This window comes from Vulpes lagopus, chromosome 11 (genome assembly GCF_018345385.1).
Source record: "Vulpes lagopus strain Blue_001 chromosome 11, ASM1834538v1, whole genome shotgun sequence".
NCBI classification, from domain to species: domain Eukaryota; kingdom Metazoa; phylum Chordata; class Mammalia; order Carnivora; family Canidae; genus Vulpes; species Vulpes lagopus.
The window spans coordinates 16,738,465-16,756,782 of NC_054834.1; the positions used below are offsets into that span (position 1 = coordinate 16,738,465).

The 18,318-nt window shown below is 41.1% G+C and overlaps 1 protein-coding gene across 4 annotated transcripts in view; it reads left to right on the plus strand.

Annotated features, from left to right (window-relative positions):
* SLC26A5 (solute carrier family 26 member 5) overlaps positions 1–18,318 on the plus strand; it is a 57,662-nt gene that overhangs the window by 37,146 nt on the left and 2,198 nt on the right. For 2 of the 4 annotated variants that reach the window (XM_041773333.1, XM_041773332.1), the window contains 12 exons: positions 1,030–1,182; positions 2,376–2,458; positions 6,871–7,018; positions 8,878–8,991; positions 10,219–10,296; positions 10,980–11,075; positions 11,511–11,617; positions 12,900–12,969; positions 13,899–13,991; positions 15,271–15,378; positions 16,042–16,242; positions 16,853–16,907. In XM_041773333.1, coding sequence (XP_041629267.1) covers positions 1,030–1,182; positions 2,376–2,458; positions 6,871–7,018; positions 8,878–8,991; positions 10,219–10,296; positions 10,980–11,075; positions 11,511–11,617; positions 12,900–12,969; positions 13,899–13,991; positions 15,271–15,378; positions 16,042–16,242; positions 16,853–16,907 — 1,306 coding nt within the window. Of the gene's footprint in view, positions 1–1,029; positions 1,183–2,375; positions 2,459–6,870; positions 7,019–8,877; positions 8,992–10,218; positions 10,297–10,979; positions 11,076–11,510; positions 11,618–12,899; positions 12,970–13,633; positions 13,747–13,898; positions 13,992–15,270; positions 15,379–16,041; positions 16,243–16,852; positions 16,908–18,318 lie in introns of those variants that run through there. The other 2 variants (XM_041773334.1, XM_041773335.1) reach the window with 2 other exon arrangements.

An 18,318-nucleotide genomic window follows, 5' to 3' on the forward strand; every position in this document is an offset into this window, starting at 1 on the left:
CTGAGAGTTCTCTCAGTGCCTTGCCACAGAGGAAGCAGATCAGCACCTGAGTGCACTCTAGACATTGGCAGGCATGGTGTGTAGCCTGGGCTCAGTATGACCCACTCTTCCGGGGTCCAGGATGAGTACTGACCATATTTGGGGTGCTGAGGCTGCAACCCTAGGATACAAATAGGAGACTTTCCTTTCTAACTCTCCTGGGCTTCTTCCAGACTTCAGCAGCACTCTCTCGCCTTTGAAATGCACCTGATCCCTGTCATCTGCTACCCATGACTTCTTTCTCCCCCTTTGACCTCCCAAAAGCTTTTCTGTGGGGGCACCTGGGTGGCTCAGTTGCTTGGGTCTCTCTGTCTTCAGCTCAGGTCATGATCCCAGCATCCTGAGATTGAGCCCCAGAGCTCCACATTGGGCTCCTTGTTCAGCAGGGAGTCTCCCTCTGCCCCTCACCCAGCTTGGGCTCTGGCGCTCTCTCAAAAAAATAAACAAAATCTTCTTAAAAACTTTTCTGTGCATTTATCTTTGCATTATTTTGCTGATACCACCTCTAATTTTTTCTAATGCTCAGGACTTAATTTAAGGGGTACTTTTCTGAATATGATACTACATTGAGCCATTACCAAATCAAAGAACACTATAGTATAAGATTGTTGGTTAAGAACTATAACTATGGGGGCATCTGCGTGGCTCAGTAAATTAAGCATCCAACTTGATTTTGGCCCTATCATGGTCTCAGGGTCATGAGATCCCTATGTGAGATTGAGTCCAGTGCGGAGACTGCTTGGGATTCTCTCCCTCCCTCTCCCCTGCTCACCTGTGCTCTCTCTCAAAAAGAAAAAGAAAAAGAAACTATAAAGTTACATGACTGGGTAAAAATGCCTCCTACTTGGTAGGAGAGAGAACTCTCAGTCTGAGAGCTTTCTTTTAACTAGAAATGCATGGTGATGGGATGGCTGGTGTGAATTAGTGCACTAGTGTCTCTGTTCAGGGGCTGTTGCTTGATATAAACATCCAGTGTTCACTGTGTTACAGAGTACAGTTGCTGTGTTGCAGAATGTTAAAAACCTCAACGTGTGTTCTCTAGGCGTCGGGCTGATGGTTTTTGGTTTGCTGTTGGGTGGCAAGGAGTTTAATGAGAGATTTAAAGAGAAATTGCCGGCACCCATTCCTTTAGAGTTCTTTGCGGTAAGTCAACTTTGGCCACACACGCCTAGCTATTCTGGAGAGGGATCTGGACAGAGGAGGAACAGGAAGTTCTACCTTTTTTCTCCCAGGTCTGCCAAAGGAAAGGTTAGAATTTGTCAAGGGGAACTTCCACAAATATGCTGAAAGAAAAGGAAATCTAAAAAAAAAAAAAAAAAAAAGAAAAAGAAAAGGAAATCTATTAGAGACATGGATGATTTTTAAAATATAGGTGGAGGCCATCCATAAAAATTTTAATATGAATCATCTCTGAGTGATGAGATTATGGAATATTTTTCTTCCTCAAATTTTTATCGTCTGATTGTGTTATAATGAACACCTACATCTTTAATAACCTGAAAAAATTAAGCTGTTTCCATTTTTGAAAAGAGCTAGAGACCAAAGGTTCCCAGATTTTTCTTGGTTCCTGGCACTCCTAGCCCAAAAGAAATACCCAACAGTTCCATGTATTAGTAGTTAATACATATTTACAACATAATACATACTTACATCTAACAACTTAGGAACCATTGTAAAAACTATGCACATGCAATGAACCTGCTATATACTCTATTATGTTCTTAAATGACCACAACTGTTTCATTATAACATTATAACATTACCTTATTACTGGTTTCCCGCAGCAGCCACTACTGTGAGGCCCTGGCTCCCTAACCTGACCAGCCCTAACTCTCTCCTGGATGACCCACTCAGAAAGTTCTAGAGCAATAGTTCTTCAAGATGAACAGTATTGCTTCTCCTTCTGTTATTTTTCCACTGCACTTCAGTAAGGGTTGCCTTTGACACACCAGCTCATTCTACGTTGCCCTGACTGTCCAGGAGGGCTTACACACAATGGAACTCTGTGACCCTGACTGTAGCTGAGGTGGGTGCCTGTAACAGCAGAGGCCTGTAACCACAGTTGGTGCTGTGCCATGGACACATAGGTCCAAACATAGGTTCTGTACGGACTCCCTGTCAGTGTACCACCCTCACAATACACTTCTCAGCGTCCTTTGTTGATGCCATCTTAGCCAGAGACTCTTTCAACTGCCAAAGGCAAAGGCAACTCCTAAAAGGTTTTGAGTTAAAAGTGAAAGTAGGTTTTGGCCTGGCTGACAAACTGTTTGAAACTTACTTTTGTGGCAGTTGAATTTTCATCTTTAAAGGCGCATTTGGATTTGTGTCTGTTTTAGGTGGTGATGGGAACTGGCATTTCAGCTGGGTTTAACTTGAAAGAGTCATACAACGTGGATGTCGTCGGGACACTTCCGCTGGGGTAGGAAAAGTTTTATTTTAAGTGACAGTGCGACTTGAATAATCAATAGATCTATTATTGTTTCTAACTCCTGCTTTAGTATGCTTACAATCCAAAATCTTTTTTTTTTTCCCTATGTATCAAATAGCTGAGGCTTTGGGTTTTTTGAGTTTTAGCCTTTTTTTTTTTTTAAATTGTGGTTAAAAAAAAACATATAACAGAAAATTTACCATCTTAATCCTTTGGATGCGTACACTTCAGTATGTTAAGTATATTCACATTGTCGTGAAACAGATCTGCAGAACTTTCTCATCTTGCAAATCTGAAACTATACCCAACAATAATTAAATAATAATTCCCTATTCTCCCTTCCTCCCAGCTCCTGGAAACCACCATTCTTTTTCTCTGTACAAATTAACTACTCTTGATAACTTATATAAGTGGAATTCTATTTGCCTTTTTGCGGCTAGCTTATTTCATTCAGCATAAAATCCCCAGAATTCATCTATGTTGTAGCAAGTGACAATGTCCTTCCTTTTTAAAGCTGAATAAAATTTCACTGTGTGTGTGTATATATATATATGTATACTATATATATATATATATATGTATATATATATATATATATATATATCACATTTTATTTATCTGTTCACCCAACAATGGACATTTGGGTTGCTTCCACCTCTTAGCGATTGTGAATATTACTGCTGTGAACATGGATGTGCAAATATGTCCTCAGGCCCCTACTTGCAGATCTTCTGGATATAGTCCCAGAAGTGGGATTGCTGGATCATGTGATAGTTCAATTTTCAACTTTTTGAGGAACTTGCATACTATCTTCTGTAGTGATCACACCATTTTAAAGTCCCACCAACAGTGGTATGTAGTGTTTTGTTTCATATTGTTTAGCACTTACTGGTTTTTAAAATCTCTCTTCAAGAGAGGGCATCAGAATTAAGAGCAAAAACACCTAAATCTAGCCTGACGCTTACTAGCTGTGTGACTTTGGGCAGGTCACTGACCCTCTTAAAGCCCCAGCCTCCTCCCCTGCCAGGGTAGCATGGTAATCAAGTCCTGTGTCAAGGGTAATGGTGAGGCCACCGGAGATAGTGCACATAAAGCACCACCTAGAGTGTACATCAAAGCCTTGAAGACATGCTAATTGGAAGTTCTGTGGCTCATTTTTTCAACAGATTTTCTAGTTTCAAGTCATATATGCTTTGTCAATCTTCTTTAACTCTACCTTTCAAATGTTTTTACTCTTTATATTTGAAGGAGCTAGCATAACTATGAGCCTCTCTTCTCATCTCATTCTGTTCCTCTCCGACACGCTCTGGCTATCTCTATATTGCTCTCTGTGTCTCTTTCTGTCTCTTGTACTGTCTCTTTCTCTTGCCTTCTTCTCTCTTCCCAGATGAGCAGAATCAGATGTTTGCCCAGATGTTGGCCACGGATGAACCTGGCATACTGCATCAAGCCTTGCCTCTGGTTCCATCTGAGAATTTCCTGGTAGGCGCAAGGGCAGGAGTTGCTCAGGAAGCCAGAGTTCACCCCCAACGCCCACCCCTACCCCAGAGCAAGTATTGAAGGAGGAAGCATGCACTCCCCTTCAAAATAATGGGTTGCTGTCATGAACATGTTACTTATGATTCAGTGTAGGCCTATAACACTGTAATAACAACTATTTTTCTGTTTGGACTTAAGATTTATAAAATACTTTTATACCTGCCATCTCAGTGAGTGCTCACAATAACACCATTGACATACATACATTTTACAAGGTAAAGAAGTTCATTTGTTTGGCATATGTTTATTGAGTGCCTACTATGTACCAGAGACACGGCAGTTAAAAACAAAAGCAGCCACTCAAGCAAAAAAGTGTCTGCTGCCTTGAAGTTTATATTCTCTGGTGGTGGAGGGAGGGGTGGGTGGAGAAAAAGTAGTGAGAAGTGCTATGCAGAAAAGGGAGGCCTGCTAAGGGATAGAAGGGGCTGGGCTGCTGTGTTAAGTAGGCTATCAGAGAAGGTGACATTTGAGAGATGTGGATGAGGTTTAGTGGCTCACAGGTGAGTCCCAGCCTGGACCCAGAATACAGTCTTCCGATGCTCAGTTGTTTGCTGTTTCCATTACCTCACACCTGGGTCCCTAAGATAATTAATCATGTGCTACACATTAGTCTTTGACTAGATCCAGTAGACAATTCTATTCAATAACTGATCACAAATAATTTGGTTAAATGTGAATTCTTACGGTTAGATTTTTCCTTTTAAAAATTTACATGCAATTCACCACCGTTTCTACCCAATACCTTCCTTTTCCTGTTGCTTTGTACCGAAATATGTTGCTTTTCCTCCATATGTGAGAGCCATACTTTAAAAAAAATTTTTTTACCTTTCTATAACTTGGCTACACTTTCTGGAACTTTGACCAAAACTAAGCATGAAATAAGTAACGCTTACATATTTACATATCTACATATACTCATACTGTTTCAGTTATCTATGAGTCTTATTGCTGAGTAACAGCTCCAAAACATCTCAAAACAACAGCCATTTATTTGCTCACAATTCACAACCTAGGTAGGGAGCTGGGTGATCTCCTGGTATCACTTGGGGTCTCTCATGCAGCCACAGATGTCTGAAGGTGTGCCTGGTGCTGGAGGATCCAGGAGGACTTCACTCACGTGTCTGATACCTCAGGTGGAGTGCTGGAATGGGTGATGACTGGCTGGCATCTTCTCCCCACATGGTGACTCTGGCTGGATAGCCAGACTCTTATATGGTGACTCAAGGAAACAAGACAGGAAAATAGGAGGTGCCAGGCTGCTAAAAGCACTGATACAGCATCACTTGCACCACATTCAGTTGGCTCAATCAATTCACAAGACCAGCCCAGATTCACCAGAGGAGAAACAGATCCTCCCAGCCTCAGGGGACAAGCAGCACATACAAGTATGGGAGGAACTGTTGGCAGCCATATTTGAAAGCAAACTATGCATCTATACACACCCACAAATACACACATAGCGCAGTGTCCAGAAAGTGACTGTTGACTCTTAAAGATCCCAATCATGGCAATATATCCTGTTTCTTGGTCTACTTTCCTTAACTCATTCAAAAATACATTCTTTTATTCTGCAGTCCCAAGTCTGCTGCTAGGGCTTCCCTCATGGCAAATGCTTCTATAGCAAAATGCAAGGGAAAGACAATAAGTTTTGCAATGGGACCTCCTGGGTTTAACTCCTTGCTCCATCTTGGACAAATAACATCTGCAGGTATCCATTTTTTACCTATAAATTAGGATATTAATGGCACCCATCTAATAGGATTGCTATGAGGACAGATGAGATGATGTATGTCAGGCATACAGCACAAAATGTAGGCTCACTATATGTTCAATTTTTTTTCCTTCTCCCCTTCCCTTTCCCTTACCTCAGAACCTGAGACACCCCCTTTATCACTGTGATACGACACAGTAAGAGAAATAGGCACAAGGAGGCCAGTTCTTCGTGGTTTTTGTTGTACTGGTGGCAATGTGTACATGAGCCATTTGACCTTAGACAAGTTGCTTAGTCTCACTGTGCCTCATCATCTGTAAACTGAGGAATATACTGGTGCCTAGCTCACTGGGCTGTCTGAGATAAATAAGCACAGAACCTGGCACAGGGGAAGCACCTAATAAATGGTTGTTAATGTAAAAAAGAATTATATGGTACCTAAACTGGTTAGTATTATTATCTAGCCCAATGCCTTGTATTGAATCAGATGCCTTTGAAAAACCTCTATTGTCCCTTACCCCATACCATTCCAGGAAATCCCTATTCTGTTCCTTTAGGACAAGGGTTCCAAACTATAAGCATGGACCACAAAAACTGGATTCCTCATTGGTCCCTCTAGATTCCCAGGACTACCAGGTGAGACCCAAAGTGGATAACCTGTGGCTCCTTTCCCGTGTTGGAAATTCACTTAAAGGGATCCTGGAAAACAGAGTCTTTACTCGAAATAACAAAAGGAAACAGTCTTGACAGTAGTTCTCCTCTAAGATAGACTTCCTGCCCTCAGACTTTGGTTCAAATGTCTTGTGCCATCTGAGCACTTCGCTGACCCTCTCTTCTTCCTGTTCGGTGTCTTACTTACACCTGCCATACAGGGTGTCATGAGGTATGAGGTTACTCCTTTTCTAAATAAAACCGCATCTGATGTCTGCTGATAACCCATTCAGGTAGAAAGCTAGTAATAATAGGGTTGGAGCCTAAAAAGAACCTTTGTGTGTCAAAGAGGGTGTTTCTTTTTGACAAACCAGAGCACACAGGTATCCAAGCATTGATCACCTCATTTGCAGATGATGCTGTCCTGAAATGCTCCCCTCTAGTTGCATGGTTTTTCCCCCATGGCCACAATGCTTGGGTTAAAGTCAGCTTGACCTTTCAGGCTACTACCTCCAGCCAACCCGGACACCAGCCTCTTCCACCTTGTGTACGTGGATGCCATCGCCATAGCCATTGTTGGATTTTCAGTGACCATATCAATGGCCAAGACCCTGGCAAATAAACATGGCTACCAGGTTGATGGCAATCAGGTAGGAAATCATTAATTCCCTCCAGATGTTTCATTATGGTATAATCATCCTGCTGTGCTGTGGAAGGCAAATGATTGGAATTTCTCTGTCTCAATAGAAAAACTTCTAGTTTGATGATGGAGGTATTGGAAACATGTATTTATTCAACACTACAATTTTTTTTCATTATGTGTATTAGATCATCAGAGCACTGAGATACAGTCCTACCTCGTGTCACAGGTAGGGGTCCTGCTAGGAAGATGTAACCTTTGGATGTGAGGCTTTCAGTTTGCCATATTCCAACAGATGTTATCCCTATTTTTCAAAGCTCACAGCCTAAGAAGTAAATGTTTATCTAGAACCATTTCTGGGGAGACATTTCCTTGTTCATTGAACTTGGAATATATGATTCATCACTCAAACTCCACATTATATTCTTTGCCACCTCCTTTTTTTTATAAATTTATTTTTTATTGGTGTTCAATTTGCCAATATATAGAATGATACCCAGTGCTCATCCATCAAGTGCCCACCTCAGTGCCCGTCACCCAGTCACCTCCACCCCCTGCCCACCTCCCCTTCCACCACCCCTAGTTCATTTCCCAGAGTTATGAGTCTCTCATGTTCTGTCTCCCCTTCTGATATTTCCCACTCATTTTTTCTCCTTTCCCCTTTATTCCCTTTCACTATTTTTTATATTCCCCAAATGAATGAGACCATATAATGTTTGTCCTTCTCTGATTGACTTACTTCACTCAGCATAATACCCTCTAGTTCCATCCACGTCAAAGCAAATGGTGGGTATTTGTCATTTCTAATGGCTGAGTAACATCCCATTGTATACATAAACCACATCTTTATCCATTCATCTTTCGATGGACACCGAGGCTCCTCCCACAGTTTGGCTATTGTGGACATTGCTGCTATAAACATCGGGGTGCAGGTGTCCCGGCGTTTCACTGCATCTGTATCTTTGGGGTAAATCCCCAACAGTGCAATTGCTGGGTCGTAGGGCAGATCTACTTTTAACTCTTTGAGGAACCTCCACACAGTTGATGGAATGTGAACTGGTGCAGCCACTCTGGAAAAACTGCCGCCTTCTTTTTAAATTTTTTTGTTTTTTAGAGAGGATGGGGGGAGGGACAAAGGGAGAGGAAGAGAGAGAATCTTCAAGCAGACTCCATACCCAGCATGGAGCCCAATGTGGGGCTCAAACTCATGACCATAAGATCAAGACGACCTGAGCCAAAATCAAGAGTCGCTAAATGGTTGGGCCTCCCAGGTGCCCCACCACCTCCTTTTATAACCTATCAATAGATAAGCTGAATACCACTAGGCATAATTTTGGCATGACAGTGTCTACTTTAGCACACTGTGTGTTTCTAGGAGAATGTTAAATGCTCCACAATCCCCAGGACACGATGATCCAACTAGAAAGACCAGAAGTAGCCCTGAAAGCAGGTCTCACTCACTGGTCCCAAGAGGACAATGTCATGTAGTCATTGAAGGGCAAGAGTCGAGGCATTTAGAAGATGCCAACAATTCTATACCAATAACTTACAACAAAAATATTCTGTCCCTTTTTGCTGCAGTTTTCTTTAAAAAAAAAAAAAACATTATTTGTGTAAGAAAGTGTGTCTGGGAAAGAGGGGACTAAGTAGTGAGTGCAGCTTTTATCTCTTGCAGAACAAAAGCCCTAAGTGGTTTTTCTCTCATCTTAAGAATGTCTATTTTAAACTCATGCTAAGCAAACTTTTATATTTGGAAAGAGAATAAAGAGACACCCTACACTGCCGAAAATGTGTCTAAAATGGGCCATCTTGCCTTTTTTTTCTGAAGAATGACTGACCTCTGGTGTGCTTTGTTTCCACATGGAAAAGGAGCTCATCGCCCTGGGACTGTGCAATTCCATTGGCTCACTCTTCCAGACTTTCTCCATTTCGTGCTCCTTGTCTCGAAGCCTTGTTCAGGAGGGAACCGGAGGCAAGACACAGGTGTGTATACAACTGGCCACTCAGGATGGTGATTTGGGGTGGTAAACTTTAATCCCTTGATTCTATTCTGAACCCAAACAAAGCTGCTCCATCTGAAGATTGACACTCCATTGAGCTATGCAGTGAATCAGAGAAGGGCATGAATGGTCAGAGCGAAACACAGGAACTGAATATATAGGAAAGAGGTATATTCTCCAGTTAAATTAAAAATTATACAACAGTCTCTGCTGCCAGTAAACCTCACAGTCCAGACATAGGATGTTGCTATGAAAGTCTGAGACCTAGTATGATCAAGATGCTAGCACGTCCAGTAGAACTTCCTGCAATGATGGAAAAGTTCACTATTTTCACTGTCCAGTATGACAGCTTTTAGCCACATGGGGTCCTTGAGCAGTTAAAATGTGGGAAAATGCAACCAAGACCAGAATTTTTAGTTGTATCTAATTTTAATTTTAAAAATATAATAACTGCATGTGGCTAGTGGTCATTGGACAGCAGGGTCCCATTTTATTCTTCTGGCCCTTGTGGATCTTGCTTGGGTCATTATCTCCTTTCCCTCACTCCTGGCAAGGGCATTTCAGTCAGGGTTTTTAATCATTTCAGCCTCTATTTATTTATTTTTAAAGATTTTGTTTATTTATTTGAGAAAGAGAGCACAGAAGGAGGGGGAGAAGCAGACTCCCTGCTGAACAGGAAGCCCGACCTGGGGCTCAGTCCCAGGAACCCAGGATCCTGAACTGAGCCGAAGGCAGGTGCTTCACTGACTGAGCCACCCAGGCGCCCCTCAGCCTCTATTTAAAAGCTATAAGAGAAACTAAAACTTCAGAAAGGGAGTGTGAAGGAGTTACAGGTTTATGCAATGGTTTTGATGACTTGTTTGAATCCATATTTTCTTGATCTTCCTTCAGTGATTATCAAAAGACTAAGATCAGGGCAGCCTGGGTGGGTCAGCGGTTTAGCGCTGCCTTCAGCCCAGGGCATGATCCTGGAGACCCGGGATCGAGTCCCACGTCGGCCTCCCTGCATGGAGCCTGCTTCTCCCTCTGCCTGTGTCTCTGCCTCTCTCTCTCTCTCTCTCTCTCTCTCTGTGTGTGTGTGTGTGTGTGTGTGTGTGTGTGTGATTCTCATAAATAAATAAAAATTTTTTAAAAAGACAGAGATCACCCTCTGCCTTGCCTCTTACTCATATCTCCTAAAAGTCCCTTCCGTGGATCCTTTCTCATTTAGCTTGCAGGTTGTTTGGCCTCACTAATGATTCTGCTGGTCATATTAGCCACCGGATTCCTCTTTGAATCATTACCCCAGGTGCGTAGCTTGAACTTGGTGTGAGGTGTTACCATGTGTAGAGATTTTGCTGTTTTATTTGTTTATATTTTTGTGGCCATCTCGTGCCTTTTTACTATAACTCTAGCAGAGTGGTATAAGAACGAGCAAGGCTGGGATCAAGATCCCGCTCCACAATCTACAGTCCTGCCCCTGGGAAAGCCATCTCAACATCTTTGGGCCTCCGTTTCCTTATCTGCAAGTGAGAGTTTAGACTGATTAATCTCCAAGGGCCCTTCTCTCTTTGATCTTCTGTGTCCTTGCACTTCCATTAAAACTCTGAGATGGCCTCCACTCCTAAGACGTTTGTTTGCTGATCTGTTTAATCTAGTAGAGATGAGGGACAATATAGAGTGGAGAAAATCACAATGTAGGAAGACCATGGGTCAAATCATTCCTGGAGTACCAAGTTTAACTCTGAACCTCTTGACTGCCATGCAGGTTTGCTACTAGGATATAAGCCTGTCCAATGGGTTTTCCAAGACCCATTTTAGCTAACCAAGTCCTGAAAATCCAGGTATCCAGGCTCCAAACGTACCATCGCTGCTACATGGGAAGTGAGTGGGGAGAAGACATGGGGAGGGCAGCAGGAGGACAGTGAGGAGCCAGCAAAGGAGGCTCTGTGGACACAAAAGGAGAGGCATGCGGGATGTGCTCTGTTTCAGGCTGTGCTGTCGGCCATTGTGATTGTCAACCTGAAAGGAATGTTTATGCAATTCTCAGATCTCCCCTTTTTCTGGAGAACAAGCAAAATAGAACTGGTAAGTAACAAAGATGAGTGTTAGGTTAATATGTCATTGCAACACATGGATGTGCTCCTAAAAATGTGAGAAAGAGGGGGATCTGGCTGGCTCAGTCAGTTAGGCATCTGCCTTTGGCTCAGGTAATGATCCTGGGGTCTTGGGATGGAGCCCCACGTCAGGCTCCCTGTTAGGAGGAGTCTGCTTCTCCCTCTGGCCCTCCCCCTGCTTGTGGGCTCTCATGTCTCTCTCCCTCACTCTTTCTCTCTCTCATAAATAAATAAAATCTTTTTAAAATGTGAGAAAAATAAGCTAATGCAGTCATTTGTTATGTGTAGCATCTAGTTAGGCAACATTAGGTACTGTGTGTGTGTGTGTGTGTGTGTGTGTTTGCATGACAGACTCTTAGAAAATTTTTAGCGTGATGTCACATAAAGTTTTCTGTCTTTTGTGCAGACCATCTGGCTTACCACTTTTGTTTCCTCCTTGTTCCTGGGGCTGGACTATGGTCTGATTACAGCTGTGATCATTGCTCTGCTAACTGTGATTTACAGAACACAGAGGTAAGTGTACAAATTGGGATGGACATGATTGTCCTGCCTGAAATTGCAGTATTGACTTTAATTCTATTATAATTATCAACAGACCCCACTAGAGTGTGAGCATCTTGATTGTGGAGGTGATATTCCCAGAGTCCAGTCCCGGGCATAATGTATATTTTCTGAAAGCTTACTGAGAGACTCCACCCAGAAAAAAACAGCTCACATTCATATTATATATTCTAATACACAAAGCACTTGTGCATACCTGCTAATAAGCACCAGGGCATTGTAGCAAGTCCATGGAATGTCAAATCAAGACCTTGAGCCATATTTTGTCTTTCCCAATCCCTCTGACAATGACCAACACACTCCACTAGGCCTCAACGTCTCAGCCATACAACAGGAGAAATAAGTCTAGTATGTAGGATATGATAAGGTAATATGAGGTGCTCAAGCAGTAGTATCTGTCATCATTACAGTATCCAGTTTGAGCCAATACACTTGGAATTAAAGTGTATATTTACAAAATACTGAGAGGATGCTTTGTATGTTAAAATTATGCCTTAAAATTCCCTTGATTTTTAGTATCCTTACAGAGTGTCTCAAAGACTTTTACAGAACCTCTTAAAATTAGTTCTCTTTGATTTGCTTTATGTTTGGGAAGACATTCTCAGACCCACTATAAGATACTGGGAGATGAGACTGCTTTGAGGATTGCTCATTTTCCCTCCTTCTAAAGAGCTCTCCAGAAACAATGTTTAAAATCTGTTCAAGCCAAATTTAAAAAAACTTCCATGCTACTTTGAGGGTTGTTTTTGTTTTCTTCCCATACCCTCAGTTGACAAGCACTCCCATGAGTCAGAGCCTTTTATTAGAAACAAAAAGAAAAACTCCTCTCCTGCTTTAGACTGAGAGTAGAAAGACAATTCTATTGAGTGAATGAGAATTTGAGTTACACATTCCCTGGCATGATTGAATTCTGCACAGTTCACTTTAAAGACTTTAGCCTCCGTCTTTAAATGCCCGAGTCTTTTGTCCTAACCAGATTGTGTGATGTGTGAGGGATGTGTGTGTGAGCGTGTGTGTAGGGTGAGTGTGTCCTGTACCTTGGGGGCAGGGTGTGGGGGCATGCTGGGAATGGCCCTGAGAATGTGATCCATGTGAAGCCTTTTGCAAAGGTAGGATCATGTATTCCTGAGTTCATTAACAAGTCCATACATGTGAACATGGAAAACCTCATGTTTAAATCACATACTGGACCTCAACACAATAGTATTGTAACACACTGTCCCTGTATCTTTAGTCCCAGCTACAAAGTCCTTGGACAGCTCCCCGACACGGATGTGTACATTGATATAGATGCCTATGAGGAGGTAGGACCTTTTTCCTGTCATTTTAGATGGTTGTAAGCATGTCATGTGATGGGCAGACTAAATATTACTTTTACACAGGACAAAAAGTGGGGCTGAAAAGTAGGGAGGTATAGTGGTCAGAATGAAAAGTATGAACTGGGATTTACTATCTGGATTCAGTTTTAGAGTTTATACTATAATTACTCAACCTCCTAATATTTATTTTTCCCTTTTCTGTAATGATAAGTATATATTCTTGGAATTAAATGTATATTTACAAAATACTGAGAGGATGCTTTGTATGTTAAAATTATGCCTTAAAATTCCCTTGATTTTTAGTATCCTTACAGAGTGTCTCAAAGACTTTTACAGAACCTCTTAAAATTAGTTCTCTTTGATTTGCTTTATGTTTGGGAAGACATTCTCAGACCCACTATAAGATATTGGGAGATGAGACTGCTTTGAGGATTGCTCATTTTCCCTCCTTCTAAAGAATTATGTGCTGGATTTCTCATTTCTAAACTGCATTCTAGAGGCTTCTGGCTTCTCTGTTGCTCTTGGGTCTGTTTCAGCCCCTGTCTGCATTCCCGGAGTCACCAACATAACCTCTCCTTCTGCTTATTCCTCAGGGTCTGAGTGCCAGCCTCCCTTCTCTTATCTGTTTCCTTTTCTCTGTTTTTAATAGTTTTTGGTTCCTTCTTTGTGTTTTATGGTGAATATGAAACAAAGACTTAGGAGAAATGTGAAGATGTGTGTATTAAAGGCTCTCTTCTCAGAACTCCTTTGTCCAGGACACGAGTAAGTAGGACACAGTGACCATTTTATCTAAACCCTATAAGAGAGGGCCTTGAGCGACTTCTGTGTAGATTTTCAGGTTGGAGGAGGGAAGCAGGTGCAGTTTTGACTCTGAAATATTTCCCTGTGTTAAATTCACTAACATTTTATTTCAGGTGAAAGAAATTCCTGGAATAAAAATATTCCAAATAAATGCTCCAATTTATTATGCAAATAGCGACTTGTATAGCAATGCTTTGAAAAGAAAGGTGAGTCACAAGAAATTGATTTTTTTTAATAATTTTTTTAATTTATTTATAATAGTCACATAGAGAGAGAGAGAGAGGCAGAGACACAGGCAGAGGGAGAAGCAGGCTCCATGCACCAGAAGCCCGATGTGGGATTCGATCCCGGGTCTCCAGGATCGCGCCCCGGGTCAAAGGCAGGCGCCAAACCGCTGCGCCACCCAGGGATCCCAAGACATTGATTTTTTTTAAGATTTTTTATTTATTTGAGAGAGTATGAAAGAGAGAAAAGGCACAGAGAGAAAGAGGGTGAGGGAGAGGCTGAGAGGGAGCCCAATAGGGGCTCGCTTGATCCTGGGACCCTGAGATCATGACCTGAGCTGAAGGCAGACGCTTACCCTACTGAGCCACCCAGGTGCCCCAAGAAATTGATTATTTTTGAGTGGACCTGTGGATTGACAGGAATGTAAGGGACATTTAAATGTCTTGGTATACCTTTTATACTGTTCCATTCTCTCCCTTCCTCCCTCTCTCTCACTCGCTCTCAGTAAAATATACATAAACTTTACCATCTTCAGTAAATTTATCATTCAGCAGATGGAATTTATATTCACACTGTTATGCAGCCAACACCACTAGTCATACTCTTCTCTTGTGCACATATTACCTTTTCAAAAAAATTTTAAGAAAAAAAGTGAGGGATGCCTAGGTGGCTCAGTAGTTGAGCATCTGTCTGCCTTTGGCCCAGGGCATGATCCCAGGGTCCTGGGATCGAGTTCTGCATCAGGCTCCCCTGCAGGGAGCCTGTTCTCCCTCTGCCTGTGTCTCTGCCTCTCCTCTGTGTGTCTGTCCTGAATAAATAAATAAAATCTTAAAAAAAAAAAAAGTGAAAAAATAAATTTAGGTTTTTCACTCTTTAGATCATGTGGGTTCCTTTGGTGGTGTTTAGAACTCGACCCCACACTGCCCAGTATATAAGAAAATCTCTCAGTCAACCCCCAGAGTCTCTTAAAATGAGAATCTGAGAGTGAATTTGAAAAACACTACTTTAAAAATTCCCCTTGATATTGTAGTGTACTCACTGCCGCATCCTGCTAAATGCACATAAGAATAAGGAGAGTTACTCATTTTCCTTTATTAAGGGAATAACTCAGTTCAGGGTGCCTAAGGGAATGGTAGAGCAAGAGGTGGAGTGATAACTTGGCATAGAAAATAGATGGGGGGGGGACTTGAAGATTTATTGCATTTGCGTGGGTTCCTGGGTGCCAACAAATGATTTTGCATGTATCGCTCTTCTGCAAAGACTGGAGTGAACCCAGCAGTCATAATGGGAGCAAGAAGAAAGGCCATGAAGAAGTATGCCAAGGAAGTTGGAAATGCAAATGTGGCCAATGCAACTGTTGTCAAAGTGGTGAGTGGTCTCTTCCCTGTAACTTTTCCTTCTCTCTTAATCTGCACCACGCCCCACCTTCATTCATGATTGAGGTCTTAACACAGCAGGAAGCCCCTAAGATAGGAAAGCTTCAAAACCATTTCAGTATCCTTTATCTATTAAAGACACATGATAAGGCCAATTATGAAAAAAGTAGGGATATGAACCCCGGAAAATATTGTTTAAAAAAAAAAAGATCACACAGTAGTATCTTAATAAATTTTACCATAGCTACTTTGTCATAGATTCATTCAGCTGATAGTAAAAAAAAAAAAAAAAAAAAAAAAAAAAACACCTCAAAGGCTAGATTTTTTTGTTGTTCAAGCTTATGGTAACTTGTGGTTGTGTTGAAGTTAATGGAACCATTTTAGAGGTGAGGAGAGATTGGATATGATGACTAAGGAGAGTGGATTTCATTGGACAACAACAAAAGGAGAAGAAAAGAAACTGAGCTAAAACTGCATATTATGTACATATCCTTTTTCTGTCACATTGTAAGTATGGGATACAGCAAATATCTTAGAAGAGGCCTGGTGGAGTCAGGAGCCTGACACTATGGCAACTAATTTTCCGTTATGAATCTTTCTCTGAACCAACATGCGAGGTGTTCATAGACTTCTGGTTTGGTTTATGTGTTGACAGGATGCAGAAGTGGATGGAGAAGATGCCACAAAACCCGAACAAGAGGATGATGAAGTAAAATATCCCCCAATAGTCATCAAGAGCACTTTCCCTGAAGAACTGCAAAGATTTATGCCCCCCGGGGATACCATCCACACCGTCATTCTGGATTTTACCCAAGTCAATTTTATCGATTCCGTTGGTGTCAAAACCCTGGCTGGGGTAAGCATCCTCTTAAATGAGTCGTTTCATATCTCTGTGCCATCAGTAAGATCAGAGAGTTGATCTAGGGTCCTTTTTCAACTCTTAAAATTCTTTGTTGTTGTTTTCAACTCTTGGTTGTGGAAAATTTCCAAACTGTATGAGAATAAAGAGCACAGTGTCATGAAGCCCCGCGGGACTCCCACTCTGCTGCTACAGCTCATCAGTTTGTGGGCACCCCAAAGGGCACCCCTTGTTTGGTTCACCACCCCCAACCCACTTTGCACTTCTCTGACTCTAAAGCACATCCCAGTCACCACCTCTTCGTGACTATTTCAGGATATAGCTCTACAAGGAGAGGATTCTTTTACCAATCAGTACCATTATATCTTTATTACACCTACATAAAATTTAACAAGAATTCTTTGCTAGCCCTCATTATCACTGTCCATATAAAAATTAAATACAAAATTAGTTTTAAATGGTTAGCTCAAAAATGCATAACTGTTGAAGCAAAGTAGCTCAGGTGAATGAACTAGTATCTTGTATCACTGACTACATACTGGTAAAAAGAGACTTACATCTGGCACGGAGTTGAGAGAAACTAAACTTTATTTCAACATTATTACAGATTGTAAAAGAATATGGAGATGTCGGTATTTATGTGTATTTAGCAGGATGCAGCGGTGAGTACACTTCCAGAATGGGGAGAAGTTTTAACATTTTAGTTTCATTTCTCTTTTTTTAAATAACTTTTTAAAAGTTTGGAAATATTTTTCCCTTAATTTCAGTTTTTGGCCAAAATGAAAATTATTCAGGGGCAGGGAGGGAAAAAGATGAGAAATGTTCTTCTGAAAATCACTCTAAAGCTAGCTTTGAAATTAGTCACTCATGGGCAACCCCCCGCGCCAGGTGATTATGGCAGGGCTTCCTGACCTGTACTGGATAGAAGGAGCTTATAAACCGTTGTTCTGGGCTGGTCCATTTTTTAGTAATTATTTAAGGGCTGCTTTAAACATAGTTCTGTAAAATTATTTAGGTTTTTCCATACAACACCTGCTATTTTTGCTTTATAATAAACTTTGGGTTGAAACAGTGCCTGAAAATTAAACCTACATAAAGGCATCCCTTTTCACCTGCCAGAATGGCAGAAAGGAAAAGTGTCTGACAACACGCTCTGTAGGCACACCGCGAGGCAACAGGTACTCCCAGACACTGCTGGCAGGACTGCAAAATGGAACAGCCTTCAACTAGGGTACATCTACACAATAGAATATCATGCAGTGGTTAAAAAAAAAAATTAAGTGAAAAAAATCCAGAAAATATATATATAATATGTAATTTCTATTATACGTATACTATGTATTATCATGTCTTATATATGTATAATATTTTATATAATGCCAAAGAGATACTTTTGGGTAAGAAAAAAGGAAAAATAATATAGATTTGTATTATTTGTATAAATACAAAAAGAATAATAGTTTCTAGAATAAAAAAAATGTGATATGTATACAGATATGTGTATACACACACAATGGAATATTACTCAGCCATCAAAAGAATGAAATCTTGCCATTTGCAGCGATGTGAATGACACTAGAGGGTATTATGCTCAGTGAAATAAGTCAGAGAAAGACAGATGCCATAGGATTTCACTCGTGGAGTTGAAGAACAATATAGATGAACATAGGGGAAAGGAAGGGAAAAATAAGATAAAAACGGAGAGGGAGGCGGACCATAAGACACCCTGAACTATAAACAACAAACTGTTGCTGGAGGGGAGGGGAGTAGGGGGGATAGGGTAAGTGGGTGATGAACATTACAGAGGGCACTTGTTGGGATGAGCATGGGTGTTATATGTAAATGATGAATCACTAAATTCTACTCTAGAAACCAATTTTGCCATAAATTTTAACCATAAATTTAAACAAAAACTTGAATAAAAAATTGAAATTAAAAAAAAAGAAAGTTTCCTGCTACTGGTGTGTGATATCATGGGGACAGGATTGGAGTGACAGTTTTTTAGTATATCACTGTGGTATTGAAACTATATGAGTGTGAATTTTTTTAATGTTCAAGACTGGTACCCAGAAT